Genomic DNA, 21,640 nt, shown 5'->3' with positions numbered 1-21,640 from the left:
AGCGGTGAGTCATCCACTATCATGGCGGAATTAATGGATCAATCGGATTCGACTCGGATTTATAAGAAATAGCCGTTACCCATGAAAGCCAATCGGCGCTCTGTGGACCGTGGAGAGGGAAAGAGACGTGGAATTGAATGACGAGTCGCCGAGACCGTTGATCGGAAGTCCATTTCCTTGTTTTCCGCCAGCTCCTCTTTTGCCTGCGGAGATCCCTGGTATTTGAACGCCAGTGGTATAGCCACGATACCAGACATTCACTTCTATGTCCTGCTGCTTATGAAGCCCCTTGCTGCAATAGTCGGTTTACAGTAGGATCTTGACGAGCCGCCATGTCGCTGATACAAGCTCTTCATTGCGAGATCCAGCCGGAAAAACGGGTTTCTGCGCCCGCCCTCGCCTCCCCGCCCAGTTCCTATTCTGAAGGTCCTGGACAACAGGCAGAGAGTCGGCAGATTACACTCAATGGCAACCAGCCGCCAGAAACTGGCCAGCCAGTTTTCGAGCGTGTGCCTTCACATGGTACCACGCAGGCCCGAAGGTTAACAGTCACTGTGCTACTCATTCTGGCGAACCTCGTCCAGGTACGTCCTAATCCAACCCTGGTAGAGATGGAATAGAGTTAACGGCACCAGATGACAGTGAACTTTGCTGGAATAGCTGGTGGCAGCACATTAACTAGTGCAATGGGTGTTGAGGGAACATATGCTTCCTGGATTGGAGCCAGCTATGCGTGAGCCCCATCCTGCTTCACCGAAGAAAGTAGGGGCTGATCGCGTATAGACTCACACAAGGAACCTTTGTTTTGATGAGCGGTCGCTTGGGAGATGTTTTTGGACACCGGAAATTGCTCCTGATCGGCGGAGCATGGCTTAGTCTTTGCGTTCTGGTTGGTGCCTTCTGCAACAATTTCTTTGCGTTTGTCACAATGCGTGCCCTTGCTGGTGTTGGAGGTGCTTTCATTATGCCAAACGCTGTAGCAATGATATCCTCCACGAACCCACCGGGTCGCCTCCGAAATTTGAGCTTGGGTTTCTTTGCAGCATCGGCACCATTGGGAGGCTACTGTGGGGCGATACTCTTGGGCGCCTTCCTAGAAAATACGGATTGGAAGTGGTTCTTCGTGTTCATGTACGTTGCACAACGGAGATAGGAAAATCTTGATGCTCACAGGTCATAGAGCTTGTCTCAGCGCGGTGACCTTCGTCGCTCTATGGGCTCTAGCTCCATACGAACCGCCGGTCGACCGCTCCGGAAAGATAGATTGGATCGGCTCCGCTTTAGGCACCAGTTCCTTGATCCTCTTTAACTTTGTGTGGAAGTAGGCGAACCCCGAGCAAGGCAAGATGCGGATGGCGAGCTGATTTACTCTCACAGCCAGGCACCCAGTGTGGGGTGGTCAACCCCTTATGAAATCGCCCTCCTTCCAATATCATTGATACTCTTCGTTAGTTTTCTAGTGTGGGAAAAAAGATTCGCTGCGCAACCAATCATGCCACTCGAGATCTTCAAGGCGCCATCCTTCCTGACCCTGCTGCTAGTCATCCTCCTGAATTATATGGCAGTGGGTACACTAATCTGGTACCAGGTGCTCTGGTTACAGGAAGTGTGGCATTGGTCGCCTCTGCATTTCGCTGTCGGGTGGACCCCTTTTGTCGTCTGTGCAACGGCCGCAGCATCCCTTGCTGCCTGGCTAATCCCTCGTCTCGCGGCGCAGTGGATCCTGGCCATTGGCACAGTCACAATTCTAGTTTCCAATGCCCTGATGGCCACCGTTCCTCTGCAGCAATCATACTGGGCCCAGATCTTTCCATCTGTAGTTCTTTTCTCGTTCTGTCCTGACTTTGTCTACACAGCGGGGCAGATTATTGCGAGTAATTCCGTCCGAAGACACCAGCAGGGTATCGCTGGTTCTATTATTGGAACGCTGAATCTGTACGGTAACAGTTTGGGTCTCGGGTTTGCATCGACCATTGAGGTCCAAGTCGCTCGTCGTTTCCACAACCAGATCACGGGATATCGGGCGGCGCTGTATTTCGGTGTTACGATCAGTGCGGTGGCGTTGATCCTAGATGTTTGCTTTGTAAGACTAGTCAAGGACGAGCGTGAGGGTTGGGAGGAAGAAGACCTCTTAGCCATCAATGAGATTGAGCTTCAAGGTCGTGCGGAGGCTACCGGGGCTCAATTACCGGCTGCACCACTCCGGTCATAGGAGTCTTGGTGCGACTTTGCTGAGACACGAGAGGCTCTAGTGTAGGAGGCTCGAGTGGGGAAGAAACATTCATTTGTGTGATTCCAATCCGTGGTCATGGGGTCAGGTGACTCATTCTGTGTATGTAGGTGCAGACTATAAGCACTAGCAAAAGTTATGTGCTACTGGTTGATTCCAGAGAGAATATCATTCATAAATTGCATCGCTCAGTTTATGCAGTCCTTATCATGGTACTCTAGAAAGCCCAATTTTTGACACTTACAGTGAAGATAAAAAACATTGCATTGAGTGTCCAATATCAGCTTGGTAGGCAAATCACACAAACTCAATGACATACAACGAACAAACCACGCATGTCCCTCTTCTCTCAACCCTCAGCTTGTGGACAGGTGACATCGCGAATTATGAACAACCAGACAGATGCTACTAAAGGCAAGTACACGACTTTCCAATGTCCTTATCGTGACAATAGCAGGGTCCAACAGGGAAAGTACAGTGGCACTCATTCACACTGCATGTGCCTGAACATGGCTGAGTGGACATCCTTGTTAGTTCATAGAGTGGAAGCCGTCTATGCTTATTCTCTCTCACCTTTCTAACGGTCCCTCCAATATATTCCGAATCTTCATTGACGTTTTGCACAGCTTCGTTGGGTTCCGGGATGGCAGTGGCAAGAAGGGTCCCAACCAGGGCGGCAAAGAGGATAATGTTCGGGATGAGCTTCATACTTGGGGGTGAGAGGATGGTGTTTAGTCTGGGAGACTCAAGAAATTTATGATTTAGTCAGATAGATCAAAGAATAAGAGCTTCGAGGTTTCAGTTTAAAGAGGATGTAAGATTTTGGAGGGCGTGTTCATCATATTTATACCCCATTAGATGAGAATTGAATGCGTTTTTACACCAACACTGTGACCGTACGTATGCATGGCTGTGAGGTTATATTCAATTCACAATGTCGGTGCAACGATATTGCATCCAGTGGCATCTTCCTGTCTTCGGGGTAGTATTATGAATGGGGCTGGCGCATGAGCGTTCTGTATGTAGCATCCCAACATATCATTTAACTGATCGGAGAAGAGGATAACTGAAAGCAATTAGTCTGTTTCACTCTTCTGAAATATTCCACTCTATTAGTTTCTCTTGTGATGGTTACCAGGACTGGGCCTGCCACAAATTAAGAATAAGATAGGATAGGATAAGGGGTAGAAAGTGGTGATCGAGTCGCACCAGCCAACCCGTTTTAATAAAGGTATTATCACTATAACACCAGCACGTTGGATGTCCGTTCTATCGTAACCCTAGAGTTTGAGTCAAAAGATTTATCTTTCAAACCTGAAATTGTTAGACAGTCTATCAATATGTACTGAGTATAATTTGTCATCTTTCTCACCCCCGCACGCTAAAGAAAGAATGTATATCCCAATGCCTTGCACAAAACAGTGCCTTTATACGTACTAACCTCCATTCAGAATGAGAACGGGAAAGTCCCTCACATGTAATACACTAAATTGCCTATAATTGGTTACTAGAAAGTGTACAGGGTTAGGCATCCAGCTTGTATTTTCTTTTACGTCCTCCAGTGACAATCACTGACCTCACTACTGTCACCATCCCTCTTCCCAGCCTTACGATCTTATCCCTTTCATCTGCGCCATCACGATACAATTTCACAATATGGCCGATTGCCCCAGTGGAAGCTGCAGGGTACGAGTTCTCACCCGAGAACAAAAACGCCAGGAGTTCGCATACGACCCCGCGGGTCCCCAGGAAACCTGGCAAGACTTCAAGTGGAGAATACTCAACTTCACTCAGGAATACATTGAGCATAATTGGGACCTTCCATTTGTTGAAGAGGGATTGCACGACCTATGGGACGAGCTCATCCACGTAGCAAAAAGACACCCTGCTGACAGCGCTGAACATGACCGACTTATTACATTGATCCTAGAGGTTCGAGAGTGGGGGACCGTCACGCGCAAGAAAAAAGGCGCCTCTGCCGATGAGGAGCCGGAACAGGTGATCTTGCCCAATGGACAGCGTTTGTGGGTTGATATCCCTTACCTTGTTCAGGAGTTTCAGGATGCTTGGATGAAGGAGTCCATGGGATATACGGCAGCGCAGCGGGAGGGTCTGGCAGCGCTTACGGCTAGACTGTGTGCTGTTGGAGTTTATCCTTCTGAGCTTAGTTGTTGTGCACTGTGGTTGTTCAAGGAGACATTTGAAACGGAGAGGCCCTTGATCCGGGTCGAGGGAGAGGGGAATGCAACCAATGCTTGTGTCCCCGTTGTTGAGCTTCTGCCCGCATGTCATGCGTGGTTGAAGTACAACAGCTTCAAGCTTGCGATGTTCACAGCGACAAACCATGACTACCCTCCTCCGTCTACGGGTGATAGCGTCCAAGCTTCAACTGCACCGGGAGACCTTGTCCCCAAATCCGAGTTTCCGTGCAGCGGCTTCAGCATTCCCAGATGGGTGTTCTGGAGGAGACGCTACAAACACTTTCATCATTGTGGAAACGAACAGATCGCCAAGCTAGCCCGGGCTTGCTTTGAAGAGGCGATGTTCAGAGGGACGAGGATAGGTATTGAGCTCCCTGGCGAGAAATATTTCTAACTAGGATCTTTGAGGCTCTTGATGCGGAGATGATCACACGAGGAAGGCAAAGTGTGGAACCTCAGGATATTGAGATTGACATGGATTGGGCCGAGGAGAATTAAGTTGCGAGCGCCTTTCCATGACTTCTTTCTATATTCACGTGATCTATGCAAACGCTGATTTACTGGTGGCACTGACTGTCATTCCCGTTATTGAGGTTCTACTGTTTTTCTGTCGTAATACAATGTGTCCACTGGTTTACTTCACCGGGCGTTTGTCTCTCATCAATTCTTTTTCTTACTACTTCTTGATATATGCTCATGACTCATACTCTTGAGTCGTTCTCCAACTGCTTCGTACGACTACCACTTAAACTGTTTGGGTTAGACGAGGTAGTTAACAGATATCTATATTGATAACTGTCTCCTCTCAGTTAAGTAGTATCTCTTAAGGAAGTCCTCTGCATACATTCCACGACGCAATATGAGCGGCGTATATATCCCTTGGCTCAGTGGATACCTGGCTTGGCGTGACACAGAGCCAGAGAATCAATAGCAGCCCCATTGCTTATCTGATACTGATGTAGACTCCATTGGTGCCCGGCTTTGTTCATCGGGTTCGAGCCCGTGCTGGAGGTTTAGCAGGACCACTTGCACGTGGCAAGGTGCCCGGTTCAATTGATAAAGAATATCCCCGCATTGTGAGCAAGGGATTGCCCGGCCAGTGCTCAGTGGCCCCAATGACGCCACAAAGAAGACAAGGTATGGAATATATCCCTTACGAGTTCCAACATTGGGAACCATGGACATTTGCCAGGGGCCGGTATATTATATGATTACCGCTACATCCCCAGCTTTACTGGTATATGACCAACTGGACAGTCCTGAGGAAACGTCCTTCTCTCGCATTTAGGTTTCGGAAATACCTCTTACGAAGCCAGGGCTATTGACAATAAACCTTAAGGTACATTGGCGAAGCTGTACGCCGTAGATCACATTCTCAGGTTGGGAGCATTGCGTGCGTCTGGCGCATCTGATTGGTTTATAATGTGATCAGCATGAGAACACATACCGAGCGACATCAGGGATGCCTTGTATTCATTCACCTCGGGACAAGTTTTGGGACATATGTCCTGTTCTGCACATGATTATACTGCTGTTTTCAAAGTGAAACGCGAATACCACAACATCAATGATTGAATGTCCCGTGAGCGGAATTGATGATCGGTTCCATCCGATTGGCCCCAACATGGGTGGCTTGACAGGCACGTGATGTATCGGTCTTGAACCAATACAAGAGGACTACTATTGATAGTCTGATATTCATTACTTTATATACGACTACGTATCTTCTCTGGACCTTTCCTGGACCAACGCACCATTGGCGGGGAATAATTCCCTCGTTTATATGTCTTACACGGACAGTCTCACGCTCCGACTGAATTGGGGTGTCGCACCAGGCATGAACCCTGCACTACCAAATATATTAATAGATGTGGATAGTGAGATCCTGTTCATTAGATTAGCGCCGTGATACCCGAAAAGGAAAGTCCTGCGCCATCGATAGGGATGGATGGCATGTGCACTTTCGCCTAGAACACTGTCGGTTGACTCCAGCCACACCTCATGAAACGAATGGACTACAGTAGTGCAAGTTATGTTAATGACGGTGTGTTCATTCATTCATAACGGGGGAAGAGAAAGCGAATGAAACTGTCATTAGGCAACACCATTCTGATCCAATCATGACTCAGGGGCAGTGGAGATCAGTTGGGTCGTTGCTGACAATGATTGGGCCTTGGCAGTGGAGTCCCAGCCTTAAGGGGCTGCTCGGGTTGTTCTAGTGGCCAATAAGTAGCGCTTGGCAATCTTCATGGTATGTTGAGGATGTAAGTACTGTAAGTAAGTAGTATGTACGGAGTAACTAGTCATTCCCATCTCAGCCACACCAGGGCCTCACCGATGAACAAGAAGTCGATGCGTTGTTGCCCATGGTTCGCGGTCCACATTGCAAGTGCAACGGCTAGGCGCCAGCATTCCCTGACAAGATGATACTTGACGTACTGAGTAACAAAGGGTCAGAGCCAAGGCTCCGTCGTACAAGGGGGACTGCCAATCCACCCAATAATTTAGTTGTCAATGAAAAGTCCATCGCCAGACCCAATCGTGCTGGCGGAGGTGGACCCCAGGCGTCAATTGCAGGGCCAAGAGAACCGATGCGTCTACCAGCAGGGCTGAAATCACCGCTATTAGTTCTGCCTGTTTGTCTGCTCCCCGGGCCTTATAAGTTTACTGTTACTTAAGACTTAAAACCTCCTGACCCGTTGCTTTTCCCCATACTCTCTCTCTCTTTCTTTTTATTTACGTTAGTTTGACCTCCGTTGCCTCCGTCTCCCTACGTGATACCACCGTCGTTCCCTCCCTAGATACAATATGTCCTACCAGCAGCCTTACCAGCAGCCACCTCCTCCCCAGGGATAGTAAGTATTTGGTTCTCCTAATTTTCTCATTGCCGTTTCATCTGTTTTTGTTATTTGGCGACACCGCTAACACATCGCATAGCTACCCTCCCCCGGGCGGCCAATATCCTCCTCCCCAGCCCATGCAGTACCAGCAACCCCCACCCCAGGAGGAGAAGAAGGACCGTGGTTGTCTGACCGCCTGGTAAGGATGATCGACCGGTATCCGTGAAGATAAAGAAAGAAAAGCTGACGGCGACAGTTTGATGGCCATGTGCTGTTGTTTCCTGTGTGAGGAGACCTGCGAATGCTGTATTGAGTGTGTCGAGTGCTTGTGTTGTGGGTGTTAGCGATGGAATCTGGTTTTTAATTGTCATTCTTTTGTTTTCTTACGCGAATATTTTCGACGTGATGGTTTGATGTTTACCTTCTTAATGCTCTGCAGCTTTCTTTATTTACCTATACATTTCCATGTTACCAATATATTGATCATGTGACTTTCGACTGGGTCCTTTTCTCTGGCATGACTAATCGCAGATCCCTTCCGTTTGATGAAACAGTGGTCAGCACAGTTCGCGATCCTTTCGAAATCCTGTCTTCGCTATTGCAACTGCCTTCTTCGTCCTTGTCTCAGCCGATCACAATCCTTTCGACCAGAATTTGGTACCGGTGGACGCGCTATGTATTACAAGAGGTACTCGTTGAAGGGCATGGGTCACGGCGACGGGTCAAATACGGGATAGTGTTGAATGCAGACGAATCCAGTGCGCCTCTCGGTCAAACATCGGTTACAGATTCTCGACGATGCGGCCCGGCAGGTTCTCATCGGTATCGCTGCACTCGGTCGAGAGGACACGCAAATCGCTCTATTTGAAGCGCGATAGCCAGCCCATCGCGCCTTTGTCTATCTATGTTGGAAGCTGGTTTCGGCTGTCGCATTCTGCTTCTCCCTCATATCGTGGTATTTTCCATGGTATTGTAGATTCGCACCATGGACTCGGCCAAGAGCAGGATGACTCGACTCGTCAATTTCTATCTCATTGCGCGATGCGTTGCTCTTCACTATCAGGATGATGCTTCGAGATTGTGCAAACCGATGGAGTGCTGCATTCACAACCTTCCTGTCGATCATCGCCGTTGAGCTATTATCCCCGATGTGTGGTAAGCGCTGTGACGAACACGGCTTATATTCAAGCGCGCCGTAGACAATTCATAATATGTCATTACTAGGTCTCGCATATGACATACATAAAGCGAATATAGTGCATCTACTCCAATTGTCTACTGTCATCTTGCTTCTGGCTTCGATCTCTGTATGTATAACCCGAAACAATACCAAGTAATATAAACATAGCTGATACAAAGTCATCCAAGTATCTCAAATCTTCGCCTGGCCCAACTTCTTCTCCTGCGTCTGGTAAATCTTCACAAGCTGCCTCACCAACAAATCCAGCAGAACATCCTCCGAACCACCCGGGATCCTGGAGACAGGGACATCCCTCATAATAGCTATACAAGTCAGTCGATCGCCCTCAACCAACCCCTAGCCATGCGAAAACGAAGAGAAAGAACATACCTTCAACAATCTCCCCCTGCCCGCTCTGCGTCAAGCCAGCACCACCAAACAGCAAAACCGCACACTGCGCACACTCATTCAACACCATGGCCGCCTTCGCCTTCGCCAACGCCGTAACACCACCTAGCAACCGATCCGCCTCCACCTTCTCCAACTTACACAGCTGGTACAGAATCTGCTCAATCCACGCCGACACCGTCTCCAACTCCGCCCCCGCCTTCGCCAACCGATGTCTGACAACCGGCTGATCCATCAACGTCTTCCCAAACGCCTCCCTCTTCAAGCAGTACCCGAAGGCCGAGGACAGCGCCACACGGGCTTGACGCGTGCATTGCACAGCGATGGTCAGACGCTCATGGTTGAAGTTCGTCATGATGGTACGCATGCCATCGCCTTCGCGGCCGATGAGGTTTCCAACGGGCACTTTGACGTCGTCGAGCTCGATGTAGGTTGTTCCGGCGGTTTTTGTGCCTGAGACGTGGATTCGGCGCATTGTCACGCCCGGGTAGCCCTTCAATGGCACGACCATCACGGACAGGCCTGAGGCGCCGGGTCCGCCGGTCCGCACCGCCATTGTGGTGTAGTCGGACCAGATTCCGTTTGTGATCCTATTTCTTAGTTAACCCCTGTTTTCCAAACTGCAAACCCCAAATCCATCAAACCCAGAAAAGCCAAAGAACAGGAAAGAAAGGAAAAGAAACATACCACTTCTTCGCCCCATTGATAATATAAAACTTCCCATCAGCAGACTTAGTCGCCGTGGTCGTAATATTAGCCACATCACTACCCGCCTCGGGCTCGGTAATGGCTATACAGGTGCGTTTTCGGCCGGTGAGCATGTCAGGCAATACGCGCTCTTGCAGTTCCCGACTCGCGTATTTGAGGACCGGGGGGATTCCGAACGCGAAGCCGGCGCTTAGACTGGTGCCGGGGCCTGCGAGGCCGGAGCGGGCCATCTATTATTTGTCAGTATTTATTATATTCATAGAATAGGTAGTTTAATGTTCCTTGTAGAGGAAGAAAGTATATCCTCCTCACATAAAGTAACATAAAACAATCAAAAAGAAAGAAAAGAAGGGAAGAAAGAGAACAAACCTCATCACAATAAATTCCCGTATACAGATAATCCCAATCCTCAACCCTAACACCCAGAATATCATGAATCCCCAATCTCTTCAACCAATCGACCGGCAATGGCGCGGGCAGATTCGGCAGCAACATATTATGCTTGCAGAAAGTCTCGAAGACATGTTCGGGGACATGTCCTTCCTTCTCCCATTCTGCGGCGTGCGAGATGAGGTTCTCCCACAGAAATGCGCGGCAGGCTTTTTGGAAGCGCAGGTGACCTTCTGTGTAGTAGGGGCTTGGGAGGTTGCGAAGGTAGGGGGGTTCGGAGAAGGGGATGGGGTTTGGGGAATTGGTTGGGGACATTTTTCCTCCTCTTTTCTTTTCCTTCGCTTTCTCTTTTGTTCTACTTGGGTGTTTTGTTATAAGGAGTTGAGCGTGAGATAGTTTAGATCAAGTTCAGTTGGAAGTGGAATTAGTTTTGATATAATAATGGCACTCTATATATCCCCGTTCGGATCGAGGTCCCCGCATGATACTGCTTAATGCCGAGGCGACGGGCCGTTGGCCAATCACATGTTGTGGATCGGAGAGCTACCCCGGTCCGAACGATTGGGGATTGTTTGGTTAAGATCTAGTTGTGAATTTGGTTCTATTTTGAACCTGTTCTTTAGTACATTTTTATATAATTTGTGTTGGAGAGAATTAAAGTTGAGCATAGGAATTGTGTATCAGGTACATATGTTTTAGTAGTGGGTTGACTTAGTTTGTGTATATTTTTAACGTTGATCTAGGTTAGATTAGATTGTCGGGTGTGTAATTGATCTTATGATTTATTTTGCCTCGATATTGAATATTGGGATTATGTAGTAAGTATTAATACTAATGCAAATGAGCAAAGAAAAGAAAAGGAAAAAGAGAGATACATATATATCTAAATAAAACTAAAGAGAGAGAGATTAAGTTGGCGTCAAAGCTAAACTACAGTACATACTATGTTGTAGGTACTATGTAAATGAAGAATCGAAGTCTGGACAATAAATAAGACAATAGTCCACCAATACAATATTCCCTGACCCATATGAAACCTATTTTTAAATAAACACTGAAAGCAAACAGTCGTGACAGAGTGAACATGCGGACGTCACAGCCGAGGCTGTTGTGCCCCTCAGGCGGGGTGATCGAGACTCGAGAGGAGTAAGTAGTTCTTCTCACATTGGACTCCCAACTCCCACCACCACATCTCCAGTCCCACACAATAAACCACAAAATGTCCACCATGCAGGCTGTAGTCTTCCAAGGTCCTCTCAAGGTCACTCTAGAGCAGCGACCCGTCCCGCAAATTGAAGAACCCACCGATGTCATCGTCAAAGTACGCTATACGGCGCTATGCGGCAGGTAAGCTAACCTTGTCCTTATCTAGTGGATCAAAGTTTACGATAACAACAGTGAACTCCATGTCTTCCGCGGACACCAGCCATCCGGCACGGGATTCATCATGGGCCATGAATTCACCGGTGAAATTGTCGAAGTCGGCTCCGCGGTCCGCGGCTTCAAAGTCGGCGACCTTGTCGTCTCCCCGTTCACCGTCAACTGCGGTGAATGTTTCTACTGTGCCCGGAAATGCTCTTCACGCTGTGCAAAAGGCAAGCTGTACGGCTCTGTGATGCTGGATGGCGGACAGGCTGATTACGCGCGCGTGCCGTCCGCGGATGCAACCCTCGTTGCGGCTCCCGCGGCCGTGGATGAGAAGAAACTCGTCCTGATGGCGGATATCCTGCCGACGGGTTTCTTCGCGGCCAGGAATGCTTTCAAGGGTATGGATCGGGCGACGATTGAAGAAAGCACGGTCTTGTTATTTGGTTGTGGGCCTGTCGGGCTTTGTGCGTTGATCAGTGCGCTAGATTATCGGCCAAAGCATTTGATTGCTGTTGATAGTGTTCCGTCACGGTTGGAGTTGGCGAAGAGCTTAGGGGCTGAGCCGTGGAATTTTCAGACTGACGCTGAGGGTCTGAAGCAGCGCGTCAAGGATCTTACTGAGGGTCGTGGAGCGGATGTGGCGATTGAAGTCGTTGGGCATAGTGATGCTTTGCGTATGGCGTTTGACAACTTGAGGCCCTGGGGCCGCATCTCGAGCATTGGTGTGCATAATGGGGAGATTCCTTGGACTGGTAATGAGGCGTACGGAAAGAATTTGCAGATTCAAATGGGACGGTGTCCTGTTCGCAGTATGTATATGCCCCTTGGATGTGGGCTTTATGTTAACCGGTGATTAGGTATCTTTGAGGATGCTTTGGAGTTTCTGATTCGGAAACAAGACTCTTTGGGGTAAGGTCTTGTCTTCGCTTGAATGGTGATATGGCTAACATTCTTGCAGCTTTATGGTTGGCGATATTCGGCCTCTGTCGCAGGCGATTCAGGCGTAGGTCTCAGATCCATGGTAGAAGAGGTTCTACTGACACATTCTAGGTATGACGATTTCAACCAGATGAAATCGCAGAAGATCATATTTGAAGCGGGCAAGTAGATCTCAGAAAGTCAAGCCCTAGACGGCTATGGGCAACGTTGTTTGGCTTAATGGCCAATATGCGAAGGAAGATATCCTGCTTATGTTTACAAAATGATTACTATATTAGCGCAAGGAACTTAACAATTGACCAAGTCTTCTGTCCAGTAATACGGATAGTGTAACGGATAATACCGAGAGTGGACATCTAAAGTAATGAAGGCGGTTGTAAATGTGGTGGTTATATGGAAGACGGGGAAGCTGAGGGAGAATGACTGGGTGAGATTTGAAGTCGTTTTTATTTTATTGACTGACAGTCATGGAAATTACTAGTATTACTTCCATAGAAAAAAAATAGCACCAGCTTATATCATCTCTATTCCCCTTCCTCGAATAACAATCTCCATGTCTATTATATGTATCAACCTTTCCCCCTGCCAAGTATTCTATGCACGCCGCGATGATTAAGATTCTCCACAAACAGTAAGGCGCCAACGGAACACGTTCCGATTCCTACATACTAGTAGCTGTTCATGCAGCTATAAATGCCCCGATGCCACTTCTCCAGTGGAAATTCCGACGGACACTTTCTTACGGATCTTTTTCAAGATCAACTCTTACTTCTGACAGCCCATATCGTATCCAACCAAATCAACAGCCCACAAAACAATTGTTCAAAATGATCGACTTCGAATTGTCTGACACGCAGACCAGAGTCCGAGAACATGCGCACTCTTTCGCTACAAAGCATCTCGAAACTGCCCACACCGTGTATACGAATCTACTGACTCCTCAAGCGAGGTTCTCTGCTATCAGACCCCTCTACGAAGATCTCATCAAGGCGGGGTTAATTCAAGCACAGGTGCCAGCTGAATACAATGGTCTGGGATACGGCCTCGTCGACATGGCACTCTTAACCGAGGAACTGTATAGTGCTGACGCCAACGTGGCGTTGACTATCCTGGCGACCGGACTTGGTCTATCCCCGCTGCTTATTGGGGGGACAGATGCGCAGACAAAAAGATATTTGAGTCCGTTTACTGACGGAAAGGGGGGTACCGTTGGCAAGCTTGGTACATTCTGAGCTGGGCGGGACGGGTAATTATGGTACGACGGGGTTGAAGACTGTTGCTAGGAAGGTTGAGGATGGGACGATCGCGGTGCTGACATCCAGTGCATTACCTGTGGGTGTGAAGATGCTCAATACGCACGACAGATGCCCAAGGGCAAACAATGATCCTCCTTGTGACGAGAGAAGATGTTGCAGCTGATCCCCCGGATGCGTATGGCGTTCTATTTCACCCCGAAACGATCGGTCACCGCGCTGTGTCTGGTTCCCATATTCGATTCCGAAACTTCGTGGCCAAAGAAATCATCGCCATGCCCGGCGCCGGAGCAGAAGCCATTGAAGCGGCTTTGACTGCTTCTGCGGGATTAGTTGGAGCAATAGCCGTCGCATTGATGAGGCGTTGCTTTGAGATGACACTTCGGTTTGCCAAGTCGGACACGAGAAATGACACAGAGTCTATCATCAACAAGCAAAGTGTTGCTGATTTGTTGATCAAGATGAAAATGCGTTGTGAAGCTGGTAGAGCATTGACTTGATAGGCTTGTTCTTCTGTGGGAAGACTGCCTGAGGCGGCCGAAACTGCGCACCTAGCCAAGATATTTTGCTCCGAAAATGCGGTGCAATGTGTTATTGAGGGGATGAATGCTGTTGGTGTTCAAGCATACCAAGCGAAATTTCATTATGGGGTGCTACTCAATGATGCCGCGTGCCTGCCTATATTTGATGGGGGCAATGTAGGGGTCCGGAGAAGAGAGGTCGAGGCTATCTTTTATTATACAGGATATGACCCACTGGCCTCTACGTTCGGCTCCAAACTCTGAGCTGGTCAGGACATTTGGCGTAAAGGTAAAGGCCATCCCAGTGTTTTTGCTGTCCGTCTCCCAATGTCCACGGACCAACAGTATTTTACTATTTTTGCTCAGGCATCATTTTAAGCCGAAATTAGTATCGCTATCATAAAACTGTTCAAGTTGTGCATATTTCGCACAGAATACTTGCTGACATAAAAATTGACAAATTCACATAGACGAGATATCAGCGAGTTCCTAACACAGGACCACATGACTTGGGATCTGTTTCCGGCAAGTGGAACGCATTTAGTCGTAAGGCAGTGCCTGCAGCTGTGTATCGTATAGGTACCAGTTAATGGGAGATAACAAGGTTACATACATAATCACGGCGGGGGATGTGAAATACGACTCCACTCAGCCTCGAACAACGCAATATTGTGGCAATTGAGCGACACTTACCCCGCACCGAGGAAGCTGTTAAATAGACAACAAGCTACATACGCACTAATTTCAACAACACGTTTGCACAGATACAGCATAAGTAAATTCCTGTGATGAATTCTAGGCAACTGGCCAAAGCGGCCATCCCCGCCTATACCTGTCCGGAGGGAACAAAAATGCATCTTCTGGATTTAGGGTCACTCAGCTGTGAGGAGGGATGGTAAGAACACGCAAATCCCTCCAGACTAAACGGAGGCTAATGTTAGAATCAGGCTGTTCACGGCAGGGGGCTCGGCCACTGCCAGCAATCCCCAACGGCCCCGGAAATGGCGAGACTTGATGGTTCTTGCGGGTCTCATTGATCATCCGGAAATGGGGCTGATTCTGTTCGAGACGGGATGTGCGGAAGATATTGAGATTGTATGCACAACTTGCGACAGATCTTGGAAAGCTGCTAAGGATTAAAAATAGAAATGGAATCCTGCAAATGCCGACGTCTTCCCTCGCACACGTTATGAGCCCGAACACCGTCTTCCAGCTGCCATCAAAGCAGCCGGGTACGATATTAAAGACGTCAAAGCAGTAATCATGGGACATTTACATCTCGACCACGCAGGCGGTCTGGAACACTTTCTCAACACTGATGTTCCGATTTACGTACACGAGGAAGAGTTCAAGCATGCATGCTGGGGAGCAGGGACGAAGGCAGAAGAAGGTTCCTACCTGTATGTTATTCAGCCATTATTTACCTTACCTCATACACCTCAATATATTGACAGCTCCCAGGCCGGACTATCTCCCTCTAGACGGATCCCTGAACTGGCAAACCTTCAACGACTCGCAATTAGATCTGTGCACGGGAATAACTCTGCATCTCTGCCCGGGGCATACGCCAGGCCTGTGTATCATGCAGGTCAACTTACCCCAGGATGGAACATTCATCTGGACCACGGATCAATTCCATGTGCGGGAGAACTACGAGAAGAATCATGCGCAGGGGTGGCTGCTACGTGATCACAAGAGCTGGATGGATAGTACGAATTTTATTCGGCGGTTGCAGAGGCTATACTCAGCTACTCTTATCTTTGGTCATGATCTTGAAGTCGGGACCGCGTTGATTCAGCAGAAGCCATTTTACCAGTGACGTTGTCTTTGTGTCTGGTACTTGGAAAATGTGAAGGGTTGTTAGTGTATAGCATCCGTGCCCTCAAGACGCGTATTATAGTGTGATTCTGCAGCATCGTTTGTTTCTCTCACAGGTCATGTAGTCTGTAGAGAGATCTTGCAACAATATTCGAATAGACTTTGTTAAATGTATATACCTCTTTAAGAGGGTGTGTCAGGATTTTCTATCAGGCATAAGAATATATCCATTTGCACTGGGGAAAGTGGATTTTTCCATGAAAAAGCAAGCGAATCTAAGTGGCTATCGGTGAGAACATACGAAGAAACCGTACTGATTAATCTATGCTCTGTGTCCACTGTCTATAGGTACTGTTAAGTATTGCCCTCGCATAGGCCTAGCGCCTTCATATAGCCAATTCTTCTTAACCATGTTGATCGTGCAGATCATTTCCATAGCAAATCTCGCTTAGGAGATGATTTATTTATGTACTCCGCAGAGGTATCAGGATTTGTGAAAACAAGATTACCTGGCGAAAGGGCCTAATAACGATCAACATATGGTCAGTGAGCATATAAAAGAAGAGCAGATATGTTCCGATATCGCGATAGAAAGTTCCCACACCGATCGCGGAATCTCATGGGTGGGCTGCTACTGTATAGCTTTCGTGACAGCACCTGGGAAGTACGCCGATCCACGGAGTTACTCCACCAATTATCTATCAAGTGTAACAAAACATCTTGTACCTGCATCTTGACATTTTGCAAATGTCTGAAGATAGATTGATAAATTGAGAGAATGTGGGGTATATAGGTTGTATTCCTAGGTAGTCCTTGCTTACGGATATAAGGAGATTTGAGATCCGTCGGGATATCGTATCTGTACTCCGTAGGCAGGGGGATCGTCTTTTCTTTCCAGTAATGTGGGTTCCCTCTTTGAAAGAACTTCTCTTTTTAGTGTCAGTAGTCGCGTTGTCTATGATTATAGTACTCCGTACTCGGCAATGAATGCCGCAGGACTCCGTTGGATTATCCCGGACAATTCGAGTAGGTTGCTTGTATGGAACCACGAAAGATGCACTTTGACCTTCTCGGAAAGTCTAATTTTCAGCTGTAACCTTATTGAAATCAGGAATAGGAATTGGATACATCGAAGAGACAGAAAGGTCGAACTGTCCAAATACCAGCTTCAGCAGAATGTAAACAAGTACCAGCCGAAAAGGGGTACCGACAGATGGACTGACACAAAATCTGCAGATTTTCAAGCGGTGTGAGTAATAATCGACAAAATATTGGATTGGCATCTCCACTGTCAGGCGGGAACTGAAGGTAAACGAGCCCAGAAAAAGCAAAGCTAGGGACAGCTGAACTGTGGAGACCTCAACCCCGAGCTTAGGGGATCCACTTTGAGATTGTTCGGGAAGACCCTGGTGATCGTCAGGTTTCCTTGATCTCGATTAAGAGAGCAAATGTTGACATTGCAACAAGGCGACCAGGCAAACGTGTTTACCGCTTATCGCAAGACGCTCTTCCTGTCGAAGCCGAATTAGCACTTTGATTACAAAGCCGACTGTGTCGACACGTCTTACGAATTGGTTGGCAAGGCTGGACCGGAGCTTTTTCCTTGGCGGTTCGCTGATCAGTAGTCTTGGCTGCAGAAACTATTGATTCTAAGCTGCTCATCGTGTTCGTGCACCGAACTCTGCTTCGGATATATGAGAATGTTGATTGGAGGAGTCGCATGGACCGACACGACCAGAGACCCATAGTCGCGTATGGTCTCATACAATGACCTTCCGCTACAAGGCTGGCATCAGAACTCGTGTGAGGAGACAGTCGGAAAGAGCGTTATGGTCCATGCGAGTCCTTGCCTTGCATGAAACAGCTCACACGATACGCAGTCCCACTAGGGGTGAGATGTTGGCTGAACTCGAATAATCGTGGGTTATAAATCCATCCGGTTCCCACCGCCAGACCTGAGGACTCCCTTCGTTTTCTCATTGTTTTGAACGTCCTCCGACAGCAGTTCTTGTGGATACGCCAATTTGAACAAAATGCATGCATCGCTAGCACTACTCCTGCTCCCACTTGGGGCATTATCATTGCCATTTGAAGATTCTGTACAAACAGTCGAGGTAATCCCACCATAAATCACGTCGTTGTATCGCTTTTACGGCTAACATGTTGACTTGATAGGCTTCCCTTGGCAGACGATGCGGTAGAAGTCCTTGCAAAGGCGTTCCTAGCACAAACACACCCGATGCCCTCTGCAATAACAAATTCCTGGGACCGAAGGTCCTCACGGCGGCGGATGACCCCGAATGGTCTGAAATGTTCAAGGGATACAGCCCTCTCGGGTCTTACTGCCCAAAGGACTTCCTCCTAGAATTTGCTCCTAGTGGCAAGCAATACGATTATCCTGAGCAGGACGGCGCGCTGTTGGACTCGGTTGGTGTGCCGGTTACGACCGAATACACCCTGGAGGAAGGAATGGAACTCGATCGGTTCGGAACTCAGTATGGAGGCTACTTGGCGCCAAGGGGAACTCCTTTCGCCTGGAGATCCATTCCGCCAAGCAACTTGAACAAGTATCCCAACAGTCCAGAATACAACTACTGGGTATGGAGGGTCGTCGAGAGCTTCAACGTCACGGGTGGGCCAATCGCACCTTTCTTTGGGCAACCAGGTTATGGCTTGCAGTTCTACTACGAGGGTGGCTTGAAACTGTTGGAAGACCAGGGAGTTATCGAGCTTGTTGATAAGAAGCAGTGCTCATGTGAGGTCCCGCGCGACGACTTGAAATAAAGTCGCTGTTTATGAGTTTCAGAATAACATAATGATAAGGACTTCATGCTCTGAACCTTGGCGCGACTGCTGCGGCTATAGCCCAGATCTAGTAGCATTATGCCCATTTTGTGTCCGAGTAAGATTAACCGACCCTCGGGATTGGAAATATTGGATTTCCTGTCGTATCAAATCGTATATTGGAAAGACCTGACTCGTGTTACCGCTCCGATCTTTGATTGTTATTAATGACCTGGATGCAATCTCGGCGACGCGACCGTTGAAATATTCGACATGAGAATGAAGAGGTGCAGAGGAATTCGAGGAGGAATATGAAGAAAGTTGATGCACTCGGGGAGGTGACGTTGGGTACGCTTTGCTTTCCTTGGGATGAGTAGCGATGTGGTCAGCACGTGTCACTCAAAGTGATTACCTATATGTGTTGTCACGAGAGGTATCATGTGATTTTAGTTGTTTATCCGAATCCATATGCCTAGCAGACATCACTACTGGGAGAAACATCCCCCCTCATGGAGGGTACCGGCCCTCAATATGTGACTCTTCGCGTTATCTAGGTAACGAGCATAACAAACCCAGTCGCCGGTTCCCACCAAGTTAAGTTTGTCATTCAAGTCCCCAATACAGTGATAAAAAGCCAACTGATAACCCGCATTACATCCAGCTAACATGGGACCCTCGATGAGATGTACCTTTTTAGGCAACAGATACTCAACCTTCGTCGGTAAGATAGCTCTATTCCTATTCATGCCGTTCCAAAACTAATCAGGCTTCCAGTAAGGCCACATGGACATAGTACGTGAACGTATGTTTAGTACGCCTTATGCAAACGCTGTGCAGGTAGATTCAGGGACCTATGCTTTTCGTCAGGGGCTACGGTCTAAAACACTTTTTTCTCTCTTTGTTAACAAGCGAGTGAATGTTAAGGCGATGTTACTATTCACCAGCCACTACCCACCCTCACCATTCTTACCTACATATACATGCATATGAAAGTTCATGAATCTATTTTCAACTGCATGAAACCAACTTCACATCTATCACCATGTACACTGTTTCCCCTCCAAAATATTCTACGTACCCTCCCCATTGGATTGTTTCATAACTTGTGGACTACCTTGATACAGAAGATGTTGGGATTCTCGCTTGGACCTCATTACAACTGTAGAAAAGTCTTCAAGCTATTCTATATCGTCGTGCAGAAGATAAACTCCCCAGCAATAGCGGAAGGCTCCTTGACTGGCAGCGCAGCATGGTCGTCTGGATACCATTACGGAATTCTTGAAGTTTGCGCGACCAAAAGCTCCTTTAGATGGGTTAGTATATTCTGCCCTAGAAAGGGCGGCCTCAGCTGGTCATGAGGAAGTAGTCCACTTTCTTTTGCGCGTGGGGGTTAACCCGACCCTACATCTCCGCCAAATGGATTTTACGAAAAGAAACTCTTCGGCACTAATATACGCTACAGCTGCGCGCCATGCTCGTATTGTTCAGATGCCTATCGAAGCTAAAACTGATGTTTATAGACCGAGAATGCTTGCAGACTCGGCAGAGATGCTAGCGGGTACTGTCAACGATGTCGAAGACCCTACAGCCATCGACTCGACAATCTCAATGCTGCTAATCCAGCAGGGGTTCAATGTCCAGGTCACAGGTGAAAGAGGGTCTACGTTGCTCCACTATATGGCCAACTGCGGATACGCGGCGCTTTTTGCTGTTCTCATCGAACTGAACCTCGAGGTTAACCGTCAAAATGACGATGGAAGAACACCCTTGTATTTCGCCACTAACCAAAAGAAACACCATTTCATGAAGCTTCTGCTGAGGGTAGGCGCAGACCCTAAACTTTGTGACCATAATGGAACCCCCCCCCCCCAATGCATCTTGCCGCTTCACACACTACACCTGACTGCGCGAAGATCTTAATAGCTCACGGTGCCAACGTCAATGTGAAATCAGCGACTGGGAGGACTCCACTACTGTAAGAGAGATCGTCAGGGCCCGATATTCCACAAGACTAAAAGGTGAAATAATTCTGAATCAACGATGCAGAATGCCCTGGTCAGACCTATATAGCTTCCCGTCGTTACAACTACATGTGAAAACTGCCTACCCTGACAGGCCGCTAAGCCTCCTCAAAACTATCGTCGATGCTGGTGCGTTAGTCCCATGCCAGGATAATTACGGTCGAACACCTTTTCTCCTCGCTGTGTGGGGAAACCAAAACGTCGTCATGTTCCTGACCCAGAAAAGGTGCGCTGGACTGCCCTTCCTTGTCGTCATCCGACGTCTTTTAGTAGGACTGCCAGACGAGGCACGACAAGTTGTGAAACGCCTACTGAATGCAGGGATGGATCTAGAGTCGGTAAGGGACCCTAATGGCCGCACACCATTAATGGCTGCTATTTGCTCTGGAAGTACCCAGGTTTTCATGATGATGTTCAACAAGATATCGGTCGTAGACGAGAGGGATTATGAGGGTCGAACGGCATTATTTATTGCTACACAGATTGGCAATTTGCAGATAGTTCACTTGCTACTAAGGTGGGCCAGTTCGATAGATTATTCGAATCTACAAGGTGTGACGCCATTGATCGTGGCCATCCAAAGTCAGAATACGGAAGCCTTTTATCGATTACTGATCGCTTACAAGAAATGCGATCAAATTGACCGGACAGGAAGGATAGCGCTTTATCAAGCTATGGATGTTCATAATATTCATGCCATTGAGAGGTTGCTGCACAAGAGCAGAGCATTGAATCTGCCAGATAAGCAGGGCTGCACTCCACTCTTGCTAGCCGTACAACATGGATGGGTGTCAATTGTAGCACTGACTCTGCAGAGAAGTGATATCAACGTGAATACAAAACACTCCGAGAGCTGTAGCCCGCTGACATGGGCCGTCACGAACCACACTAGCACAGTGACATCTCTTCTACTAGAGCACGGAGCCAAAATCGAAGAGCACCTCGATATTTTATATCCTCGGTATCCACCATTGCTGAT

The 21,640-nt window shown here is 48.0% G+C and overlaps 7 protein-coding genes across 7 annotated transcripts; 6 read left to right on the top strand and 1 right to left on the bottom strand.

Annotated features, from left to right (window-relative positions):
• Positions 1-332: 332 nt before the first annotated feature.
• AO090103000099 (uncharacterized protein) lies at positions 333-2,212 on the top strand (the record flags this gene model as incomplete). The annotated part of the gene is made up of 5 exons (XM_023233446.1): positions 333-584; positions 636-733; positions 784-1,131; positions 1,193-1,321; positions 1,378-2,212. 5 exons carry the CDS (start codon positions 333-335, stop codon positions 2,210-2,212), a joined length of 1,662 nt encoding a protein of 553 aa, XP_023093810.1.
• Positions 2,213-3,886: 1,674 nt separating this feature from the next.
• Positions 3,887-4,825, top strand: AO090103000101 (DUF3632 domain-containing protein; the record flags this gene model as incomplete). Its single annotated transcript, XM_001826655.1, has 1 exon — positions 3,887-4,825. The coding sequence occupies one exon, from the start codon at positions 3,887-3,889 to the stop codon at positions 4,823-4,825; it is 939 nt and encodes a 312-aa protein (XP_001826707.1).
• A 3,818-nt stretch (positions 4,826-8,643) lies between these two features.
• Positions 8,644-9,562, bottom strand: AO090103000104 (acyl-CoA dehydrogenase family protein; the record flags this gene model as incomplete). Its single annotated transcript, XM_023233445.1, has 3 exons — positions 8,644-8,774; positions 8,842-9,449; positions 9,543-9,562. The coding sequence occupies 3 exons, from the start codon at positions 9,560-9,562 to the stop codon at positions 8,644-8,646; spliced, it is 759 nt and encodes a 252-aa protein (XP_023093811.1).
• A 1,614-nt stretch (positions 9,563-11,176) lies between these two features.
• Positions 11,177-12,433, top strand: AO090103000105 (alcohol dehydrogenase family protein; the record flags this gene model as incomplete). Its single annotated transcript, XM_001826657.3, has 5 exons — positions 11,177-11,304; positions 11,356-12,134; positions 12,183-12,234; positions 12,284-12,328; positions 12,376-12,433. 5 exons carry the CDS (start codon positions 11,177-11,179, stop codon positions 12,431-12,433), a joined length of 1,062 nt encoding a protein of 353 aa, XP_001826709.1.
• Positions 12,434-12,872: 439 nt separating this feature from the next.
• On the top strand, positions 12,873-13,496 carry AO090103000106 (uncharacterized protein; the record flags this gene model as incomplete). The annotated part of the gene is made up of 2 exons (XM_023233444.1): positions 12,873-12,895; positions 13,043-13,496. 2 exons carry the CDS (start codon positions 12,873-12,875, stop codon positions 13,494-13,496), a joined length of 477 nt encoding a protein of 158 aa, XP_023093812.1.
• A 1,330-nt stretch (positions 13,497-14,826) lies between these two features.
• AO090103000107 (N-acyl homoserine lactonase family protein) lies at positions 14,827-15,857 on the top strand (the record flags this gene model as incomplete). The annotated part of the gene is made up of 4 exons (XM_001826659.3): positions 14,827-14,933; positions 14,986-15,133; positions 15,185-15,438; positions 15,500-15,857. The coding sequence occupies 4 exons, from the start codon at positions 14,827-14,829 to the stop codon at positions 15,855-15,857; spliced, it is 867 nt and encodes a 288-aa protein (XP_001826711.1).
• A 2,032-nt stretch (positions 15,858-17,889) lies between these two features.
• On the top strand, positions 17,890-18,640 carry AO090103000108 (TNT domain-containing protein; the record flags this gene model as incomplete). The annotated part of the gene is made up of 2 exons (XM_001826660.3): positions 17,890-17,970; positions 18,032-18,640. 2 exons carry the CDS (start codon positions 17,890-17,892, stop codon positions 18,638-18,640), a joined length of 690 nt encoding a protein of 229 aa, XP_001826712.1.
• Positions 18,641-21,640: the final 3,000 nt, after the last annotated feature.

The sequence above is a fragment of the Aspergillus oryzae genome, chromosome 8 (assembly GCF_000184455.2).
Source record: "Aspergillus oryzae RIB40 DNA, chromosome 8".
Classification (NCBI taxonomy): Eukaryota; Fungi; Ascomycota; class Eurotiomycetes; order Eurotiales; family Aspergillaceae; genus Aspergillus; species Aspergillus oryzae.
Note: the sequence above shows the minus strand (reverse complement) of the source record. Positions and strands in the feature narration are given on the sequence as shown.